This window comes from Neolamprologus multifasciatus, chromosome 7 (genome assembly GCF_963576455.1).
Source record: "Neolamprologus multifasciatus chromosome 7, fNeoMul1.2, whole genome shotgun sequence".
Lineage (NCBI taxonomy): Eukaryota > Metazoa > Chordata > Actinopteri > Cichliformes > Cichlidae > Neolamprologus > Neolamprologus multifasciatus.
This window is the reverse complement of record NC_140445.1, coordinates 52,586,529-52,606,871: the sequence shown is the minus strand read 5'-3', so window position 1 is coordinate 52,606,871 and position 20,343 is coordinate 52,586,529. Positions and strand designations below refer to the sequence as shown.

General features: G+C 41.6%; 1 protein-coding gene across 2 annotated transcripts; it reads right to left on the bottom strand.

Moving 5' to 3' along the window:
* Positions 1-1,051: 1,051 nt before the first annotated feature.
* Positions 1,052-16,370, bottom strand: rfx7b (regulatory factor X7b). Of its 2 annotated transcripts, XM_085166414.1 has the most exons (10): positions 15,938-16,370; positions 13,489-13,522; positions 11,569-11,653; positions 11,137-11,176; positions 10,924-11,046; positions 10,716-10,832; positions 8,826-8,910; positions 8,512-8,719; positions 7,368-7,663; positions 1,052-7,275 (listed from the first exon to the last, which is right to left on the bottom strand). In XM_085166414.1, exons 1-10 carry the CDS (start codon positions 16,063-16,065, stop codon positions 3,892-3,894), a joined length of 4,500 nt encoding a protein of 1,499 aa, XP_085022540.1. In that variant the 5' UTR covers positions 16,066-16,370; the 3' UTR covers positions 1,052-3,891. The 2 variants fall into 2 exon arrangements, with proteins under 2 accessions (XP_085022540.1, XP_085022541.1); XM_085166415.1 differs by lacking the exon at positions 11,137-11,176 and having other exon boundaries at positions 11,568-11,653.
* Between the last annotated feature and the right edge of the window lie 3,973 nt (positions 16,371-20,343).

Here is a 20,343-nt window from a genome sequence, read left to right as displayed (position 1 = left end):
TGTACAAGCTTTATTTCTTACTCTCCTTTCCAAAAATAGACAAACAATAGCAGGAATTGGAAATTTCTTAACTAGTAAAGCAACCAATTCCTTTATTTTCACTTGGTTTTGGCATGCTGTGGGGCTTTTTTTAAACTGTAAAAAAAAATTACAAAAATAAGGCCAAGATGGTTGTTTGGATTTAAATATATAATCTGAAAGCTTATCTGCTGATTATATTGTTTTAAACATGTGGCTACACTGGTCAAAGAAGGCTAGGGTAGGTGTGACAAAGCCTATAGCGACCCTTAGATTAATAATAATAAAGTAATTATTTGATGCGCGTGTGGAAGCAGTGGCCAAGAAGAGCCATCTACACCTGTACTGAGGAAGTTGCTGTTTTTTCCTGTATATAGAAAACTGCTGACTATTTGTTGTTGAATTGGTTTTAACATTTCTCATTATTATGTGGTTTGGAAATATTAGAACCAAGGACAGTATAAATGTGAACAAAGATTTGAGGATAGTCACCAAATATGACCCCCCCCCCCCCCCCCCCCCCCCACAGACGTCACTACCTGCTGCGAAAGGTCCCCCCAGTTGTGGAAAGCCAGACCCAACCATGCACAGAGAATTTAAACTGCTTCCTTCATGCTGTAAGTACAGAACAGCACGAGTTAGGTGTATTAGGACTAAAAAGTCCTTTGTTCATGTAGCAAAAATGATACAAATTAAAACTGAGATGCAAATGTAACATTTAATTTCATGTTTAAAAAAATAGCAAGTTATTTTGTGTGATATCTGTACCTTACCTTACACCAGTGGGTTTTTTTTCCACAAGAAATTTTAGTTTAGTTTTACTGGAAGATTATTTATTATTATTTACATTTAGTGAATTTTGGATGTGGATTTATGTTTTGTGGTTGTGTATCGTTTTTGTTTTTCCTTGTGGAGGATTTCATGAGAGAATGCCTGTAAACCAAGTTTCCCAGTAGGAACAATAAAATGACTGAACGTGAACTGAAGCGAAAGAAGAAGAATGACCACTTAAAACGCCTGCACAAAAAAAACCTTCTTTAAAAAAGTTTATTGGCTTTTAAAACCACTTTAAAAATCTCACCAGTGAGTACTTTCCATTGAAAAAAGAAACAACGCGATTGCAATATTAACAAGCTACTGTACATTAAGCGAAACACCAGACAACACCACAGAGGAGGGTTTTTTTTTTCTCTACTGGTAGAAATGGACAAGATAGTCTGACAGAGTTGGGTCTGGGTCAGTCAAAGGTAAAGAATCACTGCTTGATGGAGCTTCGGAACTCATAAAGAGGTGCATTTCCTTCATTCAAATTCAAATATCAGTGCCATATTGTTAAAGAAAAAAAATGAAGAGAAAATGTTAAAGTAAAATACTCTTCACAAAATGCATTTTGCAAAAACAAAATACAAACAAACAAAAAATATGTAAAAATTGTCAGAAAACAGTCAACATAACATACAGAAGAACATTAACTTAGTAAACAGCACACAACGAAAATGATGTAACTCATGAAACTAGCACTGCCAGTCTGGTTAACAGAACCTGCCCAAATCACAGAAGACAGTGGTTACCAAGAATACAACGTACAACAGAAGTAATCACACATGCGTGCGTACAATCATTTATCAACATAATGAGCATGTAGGTTTTAAAAGGTTATTTAACTTTTTTCCCCCCTCAATGCTTTATATTCTCATGTAAGAGAATGAGTAAGAAATGTGTATCTCACTGAGATTAATGCACATTTTGCTACAAGACAATTAGTCATTTTCTGACAATTCACTGAAACTTCCTTACTCGTTTTGTTGTAAAAAAATTGTTTTTTTTTTCATTTTTTCTCTTTTTTTTGCGGGCATCCATCATTACATTTGTCCATAAAGATGTGGCAAAGCCATGTGTCATAAAAATTTAGTGCAATAACGTGAACCTCCAAAGTTTGTTGAAACGTGAGTAATCGCTTTTTTTCGTTTTTTTTTCCAGTGTCTGCTGAAAGACTTTGAGCACAATGTCTGTCACAGAGATGTTTGCAACCAGCTAACAGTATCACAACTTTTTTTTTTCTCAATATACCATGCTATTGATCCTGCTCAAAGCACACATCACTTCTGCAACTGCAGAGACCTTTGAATAGAACAAAAAAATAAAACTAATGGAAAAAAAAAACATAATCAGCAAGCGAGACCAGACAGCATTACTTCTACGACACACTGAGCCAGAAATGTAACACACAACATACAGTATCTTGCTGACTATAAATCTGCTTTTTTTTCCTCTTTTAAATGGCACATACTTAGCTAGAATAATGGCCATAATATAGTGTCTTGATACATCAAATCTCTATGTATCTATCCTATTTACAGATGGAGCTTAAACATGACTTATACAACATTGACAATAGCCAAATAACTCAAGCAAGCATCCTACTGTATCACTTAGCCTACCTGGCTAGCAGTGATGGTTTCAACATGCTTTCAGGTCCATGGTTACCTATAAAACATAGGACAGTGACCATTTCACAAATATACATACTGTACATAAGATTTATCTAACTTCATCCTTTTCTGCGAATGCAATAGATCTCTTTTATATCTCTGAGGCTGCCCGCTCCCCGTTGTTGTTAATGTTTACAAGGAGTGTTTCTACGTGTAATAATCTCTTATGATTTTCAAACAGAGCATCTTTGGTATGGACATAAGGCTGGATCTCCACAAACATAATAATGTAATTTCCTCTTGATCTCAAGATGACATCAGAACACACTTCAGCCTCCATCCTCCCTTGTAAATGAGCCTTCTCCATACCATTGATATTCTTATCCGAGCTGGGCGTACAGCATGCCAAAACCCCCCCATTAAAATAAAAACAACCTCATGACTGTGAGTGCGCCTGCCATGGTATCGTGAAATGACGGCATATCAAATTCCTCTAAATTCTTTAACGATAAGGGCACACACAGTGTAGTCGTTAGCCTATACAATACATATCTATACTGAAACACTGCGGAACAAAAACAATAAGAAGTAGTATTGAAAATATCAGAGTAACAGCTGCCTTGATATGATGAAGCTCTGGATGGTTCTGAAGATATCTTAACATTATACTATATACAGTCTCTCTAAAGATGGCGTAAGGCCTTGGACTTTGGAAATAAGGCAGCCAGTTGTTGATTCCTTTCAATGTATCGTCCACAAAGTGGCCTGAATCCCCATCTTCTCACTACAGATTCATCTACTCCCTTTATATGATAATAAACAGTACAAGAAGTATAGGCTTAAGAAAATTTCACTCTCGGACAATGCTCAGATGTGAATCAGTTTTTCCACTGATTTGGTATATGATAAAGATCATGTCATAAATTCAGCACCCGGCAGCTTAAGAGGCTACCCTTTTAAATATTCAGATATGGCAGGCAAATGTACTACAACTAACATGTGCATATACTACAATATCGTCTCCATTTGGTTGAATTTGAACTGCAAAAGCATAAGTTGTTGTTTTTTTTGGTGAAGTCTCTTGTGCCAAATTTCCTACCCATCTCTCTTCCTTAATTGTTCATCAAATACAAATATTGCATTATTGAAGATTACCCTTCTCCTAACGTTCTTAAGTAAGTGCACGCGGCCACTGAGAGAACTCAGATGAGGGAGAAAAGTGGTTCGACACTGAAACTCTGGGTGACAAATGCCAAAAAAGGGGAAGGGATCAATTAAACATCGCGTGTAGGAGAGATTTTCTGGTACGCCTGGCACTTTGAACAGAACAAATGGCAAAGTCCAGACAAATCCCAACAAACTAGAGTTTAAAAACAGATTTACTACATATGCACAAAACCAAACAACAGAGAACAGAAGTCTTACAGAATAAAAGATAACATTAACCCAGCATCTCTACTGTAGTAGGCTGGTCTTTGCTTTCTAGCCAGTCAAAACCAGAGTTCACAGTATCACTGCATATCTGCTGAAAAAGCGGGTCGTTCTTCAGTTCTTCCAGTGTTGAGTCTTCATATTGTTCCTGCTGTTGATTGGGATCAAACAGTAAGTTGGTGTCCAACGTGTTAAGGTCAGTGATGCTACTGGACAGATCTGAGGTCAGTCTGATGTCGTTTGAGAAGTCGGACGCCACGGCGTTGAGCTCCGAAGCTACCTGACCTACCAACTGGGAACTGGGGTTGAGGCCATCATCCCCCAGCAAGTCCTTGACAGTGTTGTTGAAATCCAGCTGTTGTTGTTCATCCTCCACCTCCTGCTGCTGTGTGCTCTGGAGGAGCAGCTGTGGCTGTGTTTGCACTGGATTCTCCTGCAGCTGCTGCTGGTCTTGTTCACCAGAGCCCACTTGTGCTTGGCTGTCCCCAGTAGAGAAACCTCCCTGTTCTCCACTTCCGGTGGTGAGGTAGCCGTGCTGCTGGAGCTCAAAGGCAGCAGGACTGGAGCTGACGGGCAGCTGAGTCTGATGAGCAGTCCCTGCAGCAAAGCCAGGGGTGGTCTCCAGGATCTGTGTGAGGTTCATACGGGCCGTGTAGTTAGAGGGGAGGTTGTTTATGCCTAGACCGCGGACAGAATCATCCCCGTCCGCTTCCATCTTGCTGAGGAGAACATTCGTGATTTTGGCCGTGTTGCTCTGACCCTGCACGGGCAGCATCTCACTCTGCATCATGATGTTCAGAGGTACAGACTGGCTACGCTGGACCATGCTGTGGACAGAGGTGACAGTCTGGCTGTTCGACAGGATGCTGAGAACCTCGGAGGTGATGGGGGAGTTAAAAGGTGAAACCACAGCGCGCGTTGTCGTGGTGGTACTTGTGGTGGTGGTCGCGGGGCCAGTGTTGCCACTGAAGTTTCTCTGGCGCACTGCTGGGCTAACACTGCGGCAACGGAAAGTACTAGATGCAGACGAGGATGAGGCCTTGCTATCTAACGGTGCCGGCACAGCAAAACTCTCTTGTTTTGTAGGAGTTGTTACAATTTGCTGCTGTTGCTGCTGCTGCGGCTGTTGTTGTTGCTGCTGCTGCAGCTGCTGCTGCGGCTGCTGCTGCTGAACTGGAGAGATCGGGGTCAAACGGCCAAAGTGAGCAGCATCCTGTCTTGACTGAGACTGAAATGACTGGCCAGGAATTGCAAATGCATGTGGCTTACGAAACTGATCGTCCACCAGGTCTTGGTAGCTGGGCAGAATGCCAATGCTATGGTTCGACAAAGGACCTGAAGAGTTGCTGTTGTAGCGGTTGTTGATCCACTCCAGCTTGGCCTTGTCAGGGTGGGTTGCCATGGGCCTTTGCATGGGCTTGACAGGGCTGCTGGAGACAATACTGGCGTCGTGGTAACCTGTAATGCTCGAGTTAATGGGAGTAAAAGCAAAAGGGTTCCTGCACTCCACGGGGCTCGGGGGGACGCTGCTGCTGCAGTTGGACAGTGGTGTGCTGATAGGGGTGTGACGACCCATGGCTCCATCCACAGGGGTTATGGGAGCCATACGGGAGCACGGGCTCTCCCTCGTCAGGCTGTGAGCGAGCGTCATTTCAGAGGTAGGGGTGGGTGTTGGGGTTGGTGTCGGCGTGGGGGTTTGGACTGGAGTGGTACTGCTGTGGGCAGACGGGTAGAAGGTAGTAGTGGCCTGGTGAGTGCTGAGGATAGAGCCTTGACTGTTGGCTGACTGACCTTGCAGGGTAACGTCCACACAGTTACCGAACAGACCCTTCAGCTTCATCTGCTCCTCCATTTGGACTAGCTCCTCCACAATGCTGTCTTGGGTCATGTCATCATCATTAAATGGGAAATAGTCCATGTTGGTCTGAGAACCTGCAAAATCAACCATTTCCTGTGTGAGGGTGAGCTGGCTCGAGGCTTCAGAGGGTTGGGCTATAATGGAAAGTTGGTCAGCAGGGGCTTGTTTGTGTTCTGCTGGTATCTGCTGGGCAAACGCCTGCTTGCGAAGCTCATCAAGGTGCCCCTCCTCCCATATTGTGCTCTTTAACTCACTCATCACAGAGGCTTCGTGTGGTCCTGAGTTGGCTTGTATGGCACAAGGATCCCCAGTGATCTGCTGCAGCAGCGCCTGATCGGTCGTGTTATTTCCCACTGCCCCAGTGCTGGTATCGGAGCTGACAGAAGGGTCTTCGTGTTTCACCACCAGGTCTTGGTGTTTGACAACAGTCTGGGTGCTCTCAGTGTGTGTGATGGGTGAGTCAGAGAGTGCGAGGATCTGTGTGGGCCCTATAGAAGTGTGTTTCACTTTGCAGGGGGCACTCTCTGGTCTAGCAGGGGTTCCTGGTCTGGGGATCCTCTTCACTGCAGCGCTGACTCCGGGTTTGGGATTGTCAACTAGAGCCAGCGGCTGCTGGGATATAAACACCCTTTTCACTGGAATTGCATGGGATTCCCCGCCTGTGCGCTTCCTGGGGCTCTTGGCGTCTGCGCAGGGATCCTTTGATGTTGGGGTAACAGCAGAGGAGCTGCTAGATGATGCGTTGACACTGGAGTTCTGATTATCAACAGTCAAGTACAAAGTACTGTCATGGCAGTTACTGTTATTGCTGTCCTGAGTCCCAGCTGCAGCTACAGAAGTAGGAGGAGATGTGGGGTCATTTTTTATCCTCGCCCCTTTGTCTGGTCCTGGAGAACATTTAACAAGGAAACTTGGCTCACTAGCAGCCCTGAACTTTGCCACTCTCTCCTCTTTGGCTCCTACAGCAGTTTTCTCCATGCCAGAGGCAGAGTTATTGTCATTTCCGGCTTCAGACACCACTTTGGCGTCAGCAGAGGGCGTGAGAGTAGAGGCAGGAGCACTAGGTCTGACTGCAGGAGACTGGGGGGCAGCAGAACTCCCACTTTGTAACTGCTGGGATTCATCCAAAGCAATGGTGGTGCTCACGCCAGCTGAGGCTGGTCGCACAGAAGTGCTGCTGTTGTTACTACTACTGCTGCTGCTGGGAGCGAGAGCGATGGCTGTCATCTTCACCACGTTCACTGAGCTGACGTGGGGAGTGGGCATCACAGTTTTTATTGGGCTGTTGGTGATGAGCAACGTGGGGGGTGAACGCAGCGTGATGGCACTGGTGGCAGAGGGCTTAGGCAGGATTTGGGCGTACCGTGTACTGTGTCGCGCCAGCCGGTCACCTACAGGACTAGCTGAGATATTCTGAGAAGTTTTGGGGGACTGTTTGAGAGACTGAGTGACCACTTGAAAGTTCACAGGCAACACTTTTCCTTCGGCTGTCCCTACGGGACTGGGTGAGGTCATCAACTGCCTGCTTCTCTGTACCTGGGAAAACAATGAGAACATAACAGCACATTTTAGGCAAAATGATCAACAACTTGTCAGATAATAATTAAATAGAAAACTCAGTCACGCACCGTCACTGGGCTAGGGACAGCTGCTACTACGATGCCTATGGTAGGCTGAGGGGAGAGCAGAGCAGGGCTGCCACAGGGGATCGTGGGGCCCGGGGTACTGGCCTCTGTTCTCTTGACCTGGGTCTCAGTGGGCAAGGGTGAGTGAAGCTTCTGCTCCTGCTGCTTCTTCTGGATCTTGCGTTGCAGTTGCTGCTTTGCATCAACAGAAGGCGAGGGCAGGGTCTTCACCTGGGGCTGGAATGAGTTAGACTCCGCTGTCGGCACAAACGCAGAAGCTGGAGTTGGTGTCTTCATTCCTATCAAGACATACGAGAGGAAAAGAGCGGTAGATCGTTGGTGGTGTTCTTGTCTTGTCAAACATCTCTGCTGAGGCATGAGCTGTCTGCAGTTCTGGATAGTTAAAATTCAACAAACATGTACTATGTGTAGCCTAACAAACATTTTACAGCACACAGACATCATGGGGACGGTTAATTTAGATAATGCTTAAAAAGTAACTACCTAAATAAGGCCTTGATAGGTGTCAAGAGGGCTACTGATTGGTGTGAATTACTTCAAGTCGAAGTGCTTTGCATAAACATCAGCTAACATCAGTAAATACACTCTCTTGTGCAGATATGCCAGTACTGGTTAACAAGACTGATACTGGCCAATGCTGGCTAAAACCGATTGTTGGACAATAACTTGGTGCACTCCTAGAGTATGTGCAATCACTATTTTAAGTGACAGGTTAGTTTTAGAAAGATTTGCATTATGCACGCTGTAGCTTCACTTTAAACATGAAGTCAGTTTTTTCATTTTGGTATTTCTGCTTTGTCGCTTGCAGTTCAAGCATCAGCGTGGCAGAAGCCGTACATTTCTGAAACAGGACTTTTGATTTGCATTAAAAGCTAGGCCCAAAAAATTAGGATCACACTTAGAAAACACTCTTGAATCAGTGAGATGGAAATACGTAAAGAAAGAATAACAAACAGCAAATTATATTTTTTGACAGACGGTGGCTTTATGCCTTCCAAGCTTGTATATCTCAAGTGAAAAAACACAATGTTTAAGATGTACTACAGTGCCTAATGAACTTCAAACTTACATGCACACGAGACAACAATGAAACAAACACGCCAACAGATCAATAGGACACCTTTACCTGTGGGTGTTCCGGTCATAACAGTGAGTGCAGCCATGGACTTAGTACCGATGTAGTGGCTATTAAGCAGAAAACGAGCCAGGTCCTCCACGTTATCAAACTGACGGCTCAGGACCTTTTGAGCCCACTCACACACTAATCCACAAGCTGCAGACCTCATTTCATCTTCAGCACTCGGAGACTGGCCTGTTGGCTCCATCAGTTCACACTAGTGAGACAGAGCAGAGCAGCAGCGTCAAACAGGGAGGTGAGCGTCAAACAAATTTTTCGAGTCTAACTATATGGATCTGGGTTTTTTTTGCAGGCAATCTTACCCCATCACCAGACTTCTGAAGATCCAGGTTGGGTAGGGATGGCATGTGAACAAAAGCTTTCTTCCTTAACCCACTATAACAGTATGTGCGAAGGAGTTAAGGTTTCTAAAGCATGAAGACTGTGCAAACCTAAATGGTTATAACATGCCGATATTTGTAAGTTTTTTGAAATTCTGCCCTAAAAATATGACACCATCTAAGGCCAGTCATCAGCCTTTCATCTGTGAGCCAAGGATTCCCTGCTACTACCTTTCTACTTCTGTAGCCAGACTCTCTTGGAATTTTGAAAAAAATAGTTCTCCAGGCTTTATGAAGGTATTCTCTGGATATTTACTGTTTTTTTCTTTTTTTTACCATTTTCAGGGGGATGTTGTTTAATTTCTTAAGCCACTTCACACTAAGCTATGAATCATTCAAGCACTAAAAAGGCACTTAGTTCAAGTGTTAACACAGTTTAATAGGCAAAAAATATTTTTACACTAACAAGCTGATTCCCAAAGAGATAATAGTTGAAAACGTGGCTTCTCAGCGTGGTGTGCAATGTGTCTTTAACAATATCTGAGGGCACTGGACTCTTTTTGAGTTCACAAACTTGTATCTTTTCCCTTGGTTTGGTTTCTTTTCACACAGCAAAGACTCCAAGCAAACTCCAAGTGAACCAAAATGCATCACCACAAACCACATGAGAACATTTAGTCTGCTTACTGCTCAGACGCGTCTGGGGTGTGAGCAACACAAGCAAACACAAGAAGAAGGTGCTGTGTTTTGGCCTTATAGAGATAACATGGAGAATTTACATTCACTTTACAGCTAGCTGCTAGCCCATACTGACTACTTATGCACTCTGCACATCTAGGTTACCATGCTGCATCCCAGAATTCAAGAGAAGATGTTCAGCTCAAACTTGCTGCATGCACCTGCTAGTTGGCTCGGATTACGTTCACACCATAAATGAACCGCTCGCTTGGAAGTGGACTGAGACCCACGACCATGTTCACACGTGCACAAGCAAACCACACCAAGATTGAAAACTATTTTGGCTAAATTAAAAACTGGCTAAACACCGCAGGTGTGAAAGCACACTAGGAGAGTTCAGGTATTTTGAAGAATAAAGGTTTTCACACCAAATATTGACTTAGAAGCTTTTAAGAATTGTACTAACTCTGTGTTGCCTTGTCTACTGTATTGACATTTATGTTTGCATGTTTCAGTAAATCCCTGCGCCTAGTTCCCATTTTCCTAGCAAAATATAAAGAAAGATGCCTCAAGACTGTTTAACTTTTTTCTTTCTTTTTTAATTTTTTTAATAAATAAAGGAGCAGCTTTGAAGCTTCCTCTTTTGGGGCAGCATGAGAACGTGAAAAAAGACTCAAACTGGGCATGACAAACACCCGGTTTGAGTCTTTCTTGGCATGTAAAGCCGAGAACTTTACTTTTTTCCCTTGAATTTTTTTCCCCCTGAAGCTTTGTAATCCCCTTATGTTGTCTGGCCATAGGGTCTGAGCTCAGGTAAGCCTGTCCATAAAAAAGGGACCGTAGCAAATAAATGGCAAACTAAGTTACATGCACTCTGGAACTTAAATTCACAGAAGCCGAGCAATGATAACTAATGGCGCAACTGCTCTCTTGACTCTATCCTCTGTGGAATTGTGAGGTTTTAATATATTTATAAAAAGCTTATTTTAAGCCCAGCTAGTAGTATCGTGTTGAGATGAATTGCCTAAGATCTCTGCAAGCAAACATTAATGATCTGCCTGCTCAGCATCCATACAAGCCCAACTGCACACATGCAGTCACCTAAAAGAATCACTCATGTTGAAAAAAAAAAAAAAAACGAAGAAAGAAAAAAAGAAAGAAATACAACCAGGGTAACACTTTGTTTAAGGATATTTGGATTTCCCTCTCATTCCCAGACGACGTGCCTTCATGTTAGGAAAGACATTCTTCATGATCTTTCCAAAGTCTGCTGCACTCAGTGGATTGTAGCCGAGATTGTCACAATAGCTCCTTATAGGAGAAGAGAACCCACATGAGATTATGACGAAACTATAACTGTCTGAGAGCAGATCGCACGTCTTCTGCAAGGTTATCCACTTACTTGTATTCATCATACACCTCTTGCTTTGGGAGGGAAGTCTCTGGGTGCTCTTCTAGGTGATTACGTATCCAGTTGAATGCATACATCTGTTGAGTACGGCTTGACGACATGGAACTCTGATCACTGAAAGTGGTGCATAAGAAAAAGACATTTGGTGAGGCAGTACCCTCGACTGCGGTGCATCATTTCTTGTTAATACAGAAACTTTAATACCATAATCCAGGAGTGGAGGACCCCCTCTCATTCTCAGTCCAAATGGGCAGAATTTGGGGGTTGGGGTGATGAATAGATATGGGGAAACAAATGAAACACAGACAGCTAGGTATAGCAAAAGTCTACAGATTTCAGTGGTTCAATCATACAGCTGAAATGTTGTTTTAAGAAGAAAAAGAAAAAACCCTCAACAGTGACTTAAATTCAAATTCGATGCCCCTCTAGCGTCTATCAGCCTAACCTGTGTCTGTGTAGCAGCCAGTGGATTTTTGACAAGCAATGAGACAGTGCCGATAATGTAATGAGAGCCACAACAAAGCATGTATTTGTGTGTGCGTCTGTGTGTGTGCATGTGTGAGAGGGGAAAAAAAAAAAGAAAAAGCCAGAGAGCAAAGTGGAAAACTTAGTTTAAGTGCTCGCCTGTGACATACCTTTTATCATTGCCACTGCTGGGACCAGAAGGCAACTTAAGGTAGAGGTAGAGCTTTTCGATGTCTGTAAACTTCTCAACATCTTGCTGTAAAAATAAAAACATCACAGAGAGGAGAAAAAGGTGAATATGTCTGAAGAGTTTAACACACGTGCTGACGAAGGCTGTGGTCAGGCTGATGGTTTAAAATCTGGTTCATAATTCAACTCAAACAAACACGGACTCTGGAATTACAATTGCATGCAAGAATTATTATTTTTATTATTGATCCCAACGTAAGTGCTTTTCATCTGGTTTCTAAGAATGGATTCATCTCACCTCTTCCTTTTGTATTTGCCTCTTTGTTGCTAGGGGAACCAATACTTAAATGAACGAGGTGAGAGCTGTCAGCCAATAAGCAGTGAACGAAGACGCTATTTACTACACATCACTGCTGCAAGCCCTGAGTGAATTACCTGCACAGGTCCTGACCTGCTGGCCACTGGCTGGAACTTAACTCTTCCCTTTTTAAACTTCCTGAACTTCTTTTTGGTTTTTAAGTCTGATCTGATGATCAAAATCACATCACACCTATGTATTTCTTAAAAGACTTGCATCAAAAACAACTGCAAATGCAGATTATACTGGTGGAAATTTCTCTCAGTGCTTTTCCCAAGGTTTTTACTGCATAGAGAAACTTTTGGCAACCGGCAAAGAGATTTTAGCCAGAGCCAAAGAAAAAACTACAACAAAACAACACTGGAATAAAACTTTGCTTCTACTAAGTGTTATTAATCTGAGCTTCATTTACTCAAGCATAAAATTTGCTAATCAAAGAGGTCAGAAAACAAATGCAAGGCAAAACAGACTGAGCACCACTAATCTTTGAGGACTGATTGTGCACAGCCCTCCAAAAAAAGCTCACTCTGCAGGAAAAAAACACTTCAATGTGTCACCTGTTCAATAAATTTTTCTACATAGTTTAAGGCATCTAGTTTTACCATTTTTGCATGACAACAGTGGATGTTAGTGGCAAACATTTGTCACTGACAAAAAAAAAGAAACATATACATTTTATCTGATTCTAAAATGACAATATCATATATGTATCTTATTGCTATCTTATTAATAACAGAATATACAATTTGGTACCTTTGACATAGAAATTCTGTGCACATTATTATATGCCGATAGTAACTCTATCAAACAAAGTTATTAATATAACCACATCTCAGTGCGTCTAAAAGCCGCCCTTTTAGATGTTTATTTACTGTTTTATGTGGAAGCATCAGAGGAGTCAAAGAATGGATTTTTTTTTTTTTTTAAATCGAGACAAAAATGGAATAAAGCCCAAAAAACAGCAAAAACAAAAACATCTGCCTAACACCAGACAGAGGTGTTGAAATTAAAATCCATGCTCTGTCTGCTTTATTGACGACAAAAAATAGACAAAAGCTTTATCACGTCGCTTTGATGTCACTGACACTTCTTTGCAGCTGCATACGGCGGCGAGACAGAGGGAGACGCAGCGCCTACAGTTTGAGAATAATCTAAAACTGTGTATGAATAACCAGCTGAAACCAAAATACAAAAATCTTCATATATTTATATAAACATTGGAAACACTTTTATCATTTGCTTTGCACAGTGCAAAAAAAGGCATTCGTGAACATAACATTTAATGTGTTACATGTGTTACTAAAAAAAAAGAAAAAACACAATAGCATTAAGATTTCTGCATGTAAATATTAGTTAATCAAATTGAAGCTTTGTGGGGTTGGCTTTGTCTACTCTGCTTCATCAAGCATGAAACATATTTAATCATTTATATGATTTAATGAAACATTCATTGCACAACTGTTCTCCGAACGCAACAAGAAACATTAACACATGGCTCTGATAATGAGGGGATTGCAGATTAAACAGTATTTACTGATACTCACCAATATGCTGTCCACTTTTGATTGTACAGATTTGCTACAATGAGAAAGAGATAAAAATTCAAGAAAGTGAATAAATAAGAAATAAAATGTCATGGAGGCATGCAAGATTTTGTCAACATTTCAGCAAATAAAAGAAAAAAATTTCCCTTCTGGGTTACATTATTTTTGTACGTCGTTCAATACGACATATTTTATCATTCGCTGATATACTTTGAGGGCATCTTTGATAAAGTGAGAACATGTTTTAGGAGATTTATGAACATATTAAATCTGTTTAAAAAAATGACATGTTTGAGTCCTCTCTCTGGCAGATTCTCTCTAGGTCGCTCTCTGAAGATGAACTAAGGCAGCAGTCCCCAACCCCTGGTCCACAGACCGGTACCGGTCCGTGAGTCGTTTGGTTGTGAGTTGAGGCTCAGCTGTGAAATGTATGGTTTTCAGGGGTTTTATCAGTTTTTAGCATTTTTTTAAATCATTTTATCGTTACCCTGGTTTCCCTGGGTCTTTTCCCGTGTGTTATGGATAAATCTTCTTCTTCTGGTACCGGTACTGGTTTTATTTTGTTGTATTTATCCGCGACACCTTAAAGGCCGGTCCGTGAAAATATTGTTGGACATAAACTGGTCCGTGGAGCAAAAAAGGTTGGGGACCGCTTAAGTAAGGGACTGAGTTCCAGGTTTTGGTGGTGTTGTCTTCTGTATGCTTCGGGTCACTATCATGCTGAAATATCATTTGTGTAAGTTTTTTGCATCGTGTCCTGCAGAAAACTGGCATCCAATATATCATCACCAGTGCCTTGCTGTACGGATGATGTTAGCCAGACTGTGAGTAACAACTAGTGCCTGTATCTCTTGGTCACTCTCCCGACCAAAGCTCTTCTTAGACCGTCACAGAATTTTTCTGAATGACCAAATCTAGGAAAAATTCTTGTTAATTTCCAACTTGGCTGGAACCCACTAGCTTTTTATGCCTCATGGCCAGATTTAAACATCTATGGAGATCGCAATGTGGGTTTTTGAATCACACCCAACCAATGTGAATCTGCCACAGGTGTCCTCATTTACTTGCTACTCTCAGCGAAACGCTTGGTGACATTTTATCACGATTTTAGGCTTATCACGAGCAGATCGCGAGTTACACGACTGTGTTGTGGTTTTTTTTTTTGCAATTAAAAAAAAAAGCAGCATATTTTGAGTCTGCTGTTACTACACAGTAACGCTTCCATGCCATACCGGACTCATAATAACAGGGAAAATTCCGATGCGATTAACATTGCTGAAGCCTCCGTAGCGTGTGCAACAACGTGTAAAATTAGGCCTTCACTAATCACATTTTATACAGCACGTGCTCGTCCATACCATGATGCCGACGCAAATAACACGGCGGCCGGTTTCAGTTAAAAGAGACTCATCACTAGAAATATCACAAGGCTAATCAAAGCAGGTGTATCAAAGGAAGATGAGCTGAATATTTATGTAAATGAAAAGTTTCACCATTTCATATGAAACCCCAGAAAACTAAACACACCACGTTTGCAGCTTGTCACTGTTGGTTATTGTGTGTGTAATGACTACTTCAACTTTAACCTTTTTTTAAAAAAAATTAAAGCCTCAGTGTAGTATGGCATATCATCTGAGCAGACACGATAATAGCAGCAAACGTGCATCTGGTTAATTTTAATCCCAGTGCTTTTAAATTTGCGACGTGCTTCTTTTTCCTTGTGGTCTTCATGAGTGATCTTTACTTTATTACTCACGCGCTTCTGACTCTTATCTACGCACAGATGCTGTTTACATCTTTGGCTTCCTTTTTTAAAAAAATGCTTTCTGCTGGAAATGAGCCCGTGTGGCCATTGATCTCTTTTTTTTTTCTTGTATTTAACATAAACTTAATTTGCTGTAGAGTAATGATGAGGTAAGGGAGGGAGGAGGGACAGAAACTGGTGAGTAATTTCCAAAGCCACAGTGCACAAAATAACGTACTGGTTTTTCAGAAGGAGCATTTCTATTTATAAACACACGTTATTCCCCCACATGATGCAGCCCTCTCATTAGGAGCATTAAATCAGAGCGAGGCTGGACGTGTGGAGCTGCCTGCTTTGACACCTGTCATCCCGAGCATCAGCACCGCCGGTGGAGTCGGTGTCATCTATTATAACATGGCCTCCTATGGCTCGATGCTAATGACCATAGCTACCCCTGTTGTAGGTAACCCGACGTTACCGTGTCGTTAGCGCACAAACAGGAACCAGACGGAGCGGCGCGGCTCGGTGCCGTCGTGTTTCTCTGAAATATTTACGCCTAGCACGGCAGCAGCCGTGTTGTTTTTCGGGCAGCTTTTTTGTGCAGCACACTGCCTCCTTGCCACTCCACAGTCAGATACGCTAATTACAAGGCTACGGCTAGCAAAAATGACAGTGTGGCCGCTTGTGGATCGCTTCCATCCTTACCAAATTGAATTCTTTATTTTGAACTGTAACGCGTTAGCCTCGGGCCCCTGGAGTCCTGGCACCAGCGCTGGAAGAGAGCCTAATCCCGAGGCAGGCTTCTGACCAGGTTGTTGTTGATCATCAGCCATCACGATGGAGGGGTGGTGGGGGAGCTTTAACAAGTAGGCCTCATCCCCGGCTGTGCACTGCACCGGACCCACCGCTGCTGGAGCGGCTCAGTCAGCTAGGACAGCCCGCTGAATCCACCACAGAGCATGGCTACAAACACTGTGATCTGACCCTCGCGAAGCACAAAACAAAACCCCCCAAAAAACACCCGGGAATACAAAAGGCATATCGCAGGGGTATCTCCGCTGCCGCAAATTGCACGCCTGCAGCAGCCAGCAGCAGCTACAGACGGAGCTGCCTGCGTCAAGACGCACGCGAGCTGCAGCGCCAGACCGGAAGTAGAGAGGGTTTTTTTAGGGTGAAAATAAAATCCCGATGTTTGCCATGTCGAAAGTTCACTCATATGGGTGGATCTGCCTTAAAATAGAATAGTTTATGTCCTGAAGCTCATAGCACGCGTTCAATCTAAATATCGATAATATCGATACCAGCGCTGGTTTTTATCCTTCAAGTTCATACATATCTCACTGAAATGTGTTAAATGAATTCTTTTTTTAATGAACCTTTTTGTTTTGACTGTCATGTCAACTTTATTTACAGCCTGTAGCACATTTGATTTGAATAGTGAATCTAGGACGCCACTGACATTGCCCCGTAGAGCCATCCATTTTACCCTTATGCTTATCCATTATATTATATACATTTAAATTTACTTACCTTTTCTAATCTGCATCTTTGGCGTGACAGAGGAGGATGCTAAGGATAGGGTGAGATAGAGGCAGCTGATCTGCTGTAGTGGTCACTAAAGGGAGCTGTTGAATGAAGAAGAAGAAGAAATATTTTAATGAATGATAGCTGGGCACAGCTGTTATCTAAATGTCTGTGATGTGGTTTTTTTTTAAAAATTATTATTATACTTTATTATCTTCCACTGCAGACCAAAGAATCGAACAGGCAGTTGAAAAATGTCCCTGTTGTTAATAAGAAATACATTATTAATCAAATTATGTTAAACAAAAAAATAATTCTTGCCTTAAATTTTCTTCAGCCTTATGAATAAACTAAGCAATGAAGCAAATATAGGGAGGGTCTGCTCAATTCTATCTGCCTGATAAACTTAGAAACTTAGTTTCAAGTAACAGTGCACGCCGTAATTGATTTAAACATGACACACCATTATCCCAACATCTGCCTTTTAAATTTGAAAAATTCCAGGAGGCTTTTATTTGAAAAGTCATCAGCGGGACTTCAGGGTCTCATAGCGTCTCACTTGACGCGCTGTAGTTCCCATATGCACCTGCAGGGGGCTGCTGCAGGAAGCTGGTTGATCAGATAGTGACAATGACGGGTAAACAGCCAGGATGATATCACTTTGCCATGTAAACCAAGCATTTATAAACAAATATATTGATCTCAGTATCTACCGACACACTTGAATAAAACGGTGATCGAAAGAGACGATCGACGAGGAAACGCTGATACACCAAAGAGGTGTCACAGACAGGTCGCTCCAAGATTGTCTTTGCTCATTGAGCAGCTTGCTATTTTTTTCCTACTTCGGCTGAAATCTGAGACACAGTCGGCAGGAAAAAAAATAGCCCGGGAGCATGACACTAATCGAGACCATCGGCACCAGATCTAAATATAACGTTTACTTATGCCACATCTGCCATAAATGAGATATTTTCCACGTGGCAAATTAATTCAGTGGTAATAACCTGTTTTAACCAACGCGTGATCAGCAGTGGTTTATAGAGGTCCTATAAGGGAAAAATGCATGTGAAAATTCAAAAGAATGAAGTAACCAAAGCAAGAAAAACAAGACCTAAATAAATGCTTATTCATGACTTATTTTATGCTGCCATCTGTTGATGGAAACTGGTAATGTTACTCCACTACTCCACTAACGCCGCAAGAAAGCAACAGACACACATGGGTGGGTGGGCATGTATGAGCAAGTACACAGTGACTGGAGTGACCTCATGGCTCCGAAGACAAGAATAACAGGAAGAAGAGGAAATAGTACCAATGGTGCTGCTCGCTTTCTGCTACTTCTGCAGGACTTCATGCTGCTCTGCCCCAGCTGTGTTTGTCCACATGTTTGTTTAATGTCCACAGGACTGTGTGTGACAGCTTCTCTGTTTGCCTTTGCAATGGCTAAGCCTTTATTTTTTCTCAGTGTGAGTGACCTTATGAGTCAGAGGCCCAGGTTAGACATCCAGGTGTGGAGATATTAAAGTTACTGACAATCCAGTGCATGGCTTCTGTAGTTGAATGTTACACAGTTTAGTGTGCCTGCAGTGAATAGCAGAAAACTGGCATAGAAATTAAACTCAGGTTCAGCTAGACGGGTTATTCTCATTTTAGCTTGTGTTGCAAAATGGGACGAAATAGTATTTGTGAGTGAATTCTTCCTGCAACTAGTTCCTTGTGAAAAGCACGGCAAGAGCACTCAATTCATTTTCTATTCCTAAAATTAAGAAATAGTAAAACTCACTGATCTGGTTGATTTTTACACACTGCACAAATTATATATAAAGAAACAAGGACACAAACTGCTTCCTGGGAATATTCTAAAGTGATTTTCTGAAAGAGACAGGGGGTACAATTTGGGGAGTTAAATTGAAAACATGTATCTGTACATGTCAAAAGGTCTAAAGTCTAAAAAGCGCCACTAAAACATGTGTTTTGCATGGTATGGGAGGAAATGGGGCTTAGATCAGGTGTTCTCACAGACTATTTAGTCTATATGTATGTGTACATGTGTATCTGTGAATATGCAATACTGGGCCTGTTATTGGGATTATAAACCCAAATACAAGTAACAAATTATAATAAAGGATTTATGACGTAATAGAGCATGAACAAGAAGAAAAAGTGATAATTATTTGTTAATAAATAGTGGAAAAAATAAGCTTGTGCTTCTTCCTGCTCCTTGTTTGGAACATGTTAAGCTATTTATTATAATTATTATTTTTTCTTGTGTTTTGTTTGTGTTTTTTATTGTTGTTGCGTTATTTTAACGTGTTCAAAATAAAGCCACATTACATTACAATAAAAAACATATAAAAAATATATATAAAAACATGGATTTTTACTCCCTAATCTACTATTTCGTAGTTATTTGCAAATACACATTTATTTTGCTGGATGCTTTTATTGTGTTGTTTTCATTTAGGAGCTTTACAAAGACTGTGTTTGGTCAGTGTGCGCTTAAAACTCTGTTACCCTTCAGAAACTGTTGCTTTCATTTTATCACTGGAGAAAAACATGTGTGTAGGTGTTTCTATAACTCTGTGGTAGACTCATCATGATTATGTTGTGCAGGTGTCAGGAATCCAGGCAAGTGTTTGTGTTGTAGGGAGGTAGTTTTGAACATGCAGACATCTACTGTATGTATGTTATTGATGTTTTATTTGGTATTAGAATTCATCTTTTTTAAATCATCATATTTCATGTAATTCACTTTAGTTTTAGGATTATTACATTGTCCCATTAATGCGTTCGGGCTCGCGGAGCACCTGCAGCAGGTTATATAATACTGTTTTGGTAAATGGCTGTTTCAGTTGCTGTTCATGGAAAGTCCTGCCACCTATTTTACATCTGAGATTTAGATTACTGCCTATTATTAGATGTCATAAGTTCATATTTGTGAAGATTTACGTGGCCTTGTATTTACAGTGTTACCCGCTGATAAATGATAAATTATGGAAACATCTTGAGCGGCCAAATGTTACTGTAATAGGGCCAGGTTTGGATAGCGGGCCACTATTGGCTCACTACTGCTGCAGTGGTTTCGAGAGCTCATGAGGCAATATTATGTATAATAAGCTGTCCCATAGAAAGCACACACACGTGGCACAAATGTTGAAGTTTTTGTGTGTGTGTGAAATGTAAAGAATTTTGTTTGTCATAGGGATAAAACTCGATCCACTGCTGATTCAGTACAAACCGAACTTGAAAAAAAAAGTCAATATTCCCATGTGTTACTGAAAATAAGATGTTTATAACTTGGTTGTACCCTAAAACCTACAAGAGTATGAACAAAATGTATTACTGGCCTAGATAATCTGGAAAATTTACCCCATCTTTCCATTGCTATCACACACATCCATCAAATGTTGTCATCTCTAACTTGTTAACAACACCGGGGGTGTAGAACAGTGGCTCTTTATCTGAATTTCAAGAAAACGTTGTTTCCTTGTTAGTCAATGTTTTCTCACTCTATTTTTGACCTTTGGTTGCTGGCTACTCTGGACTGATTTATTTTACTGTCAATCTCCTGTCACTTCTGATTT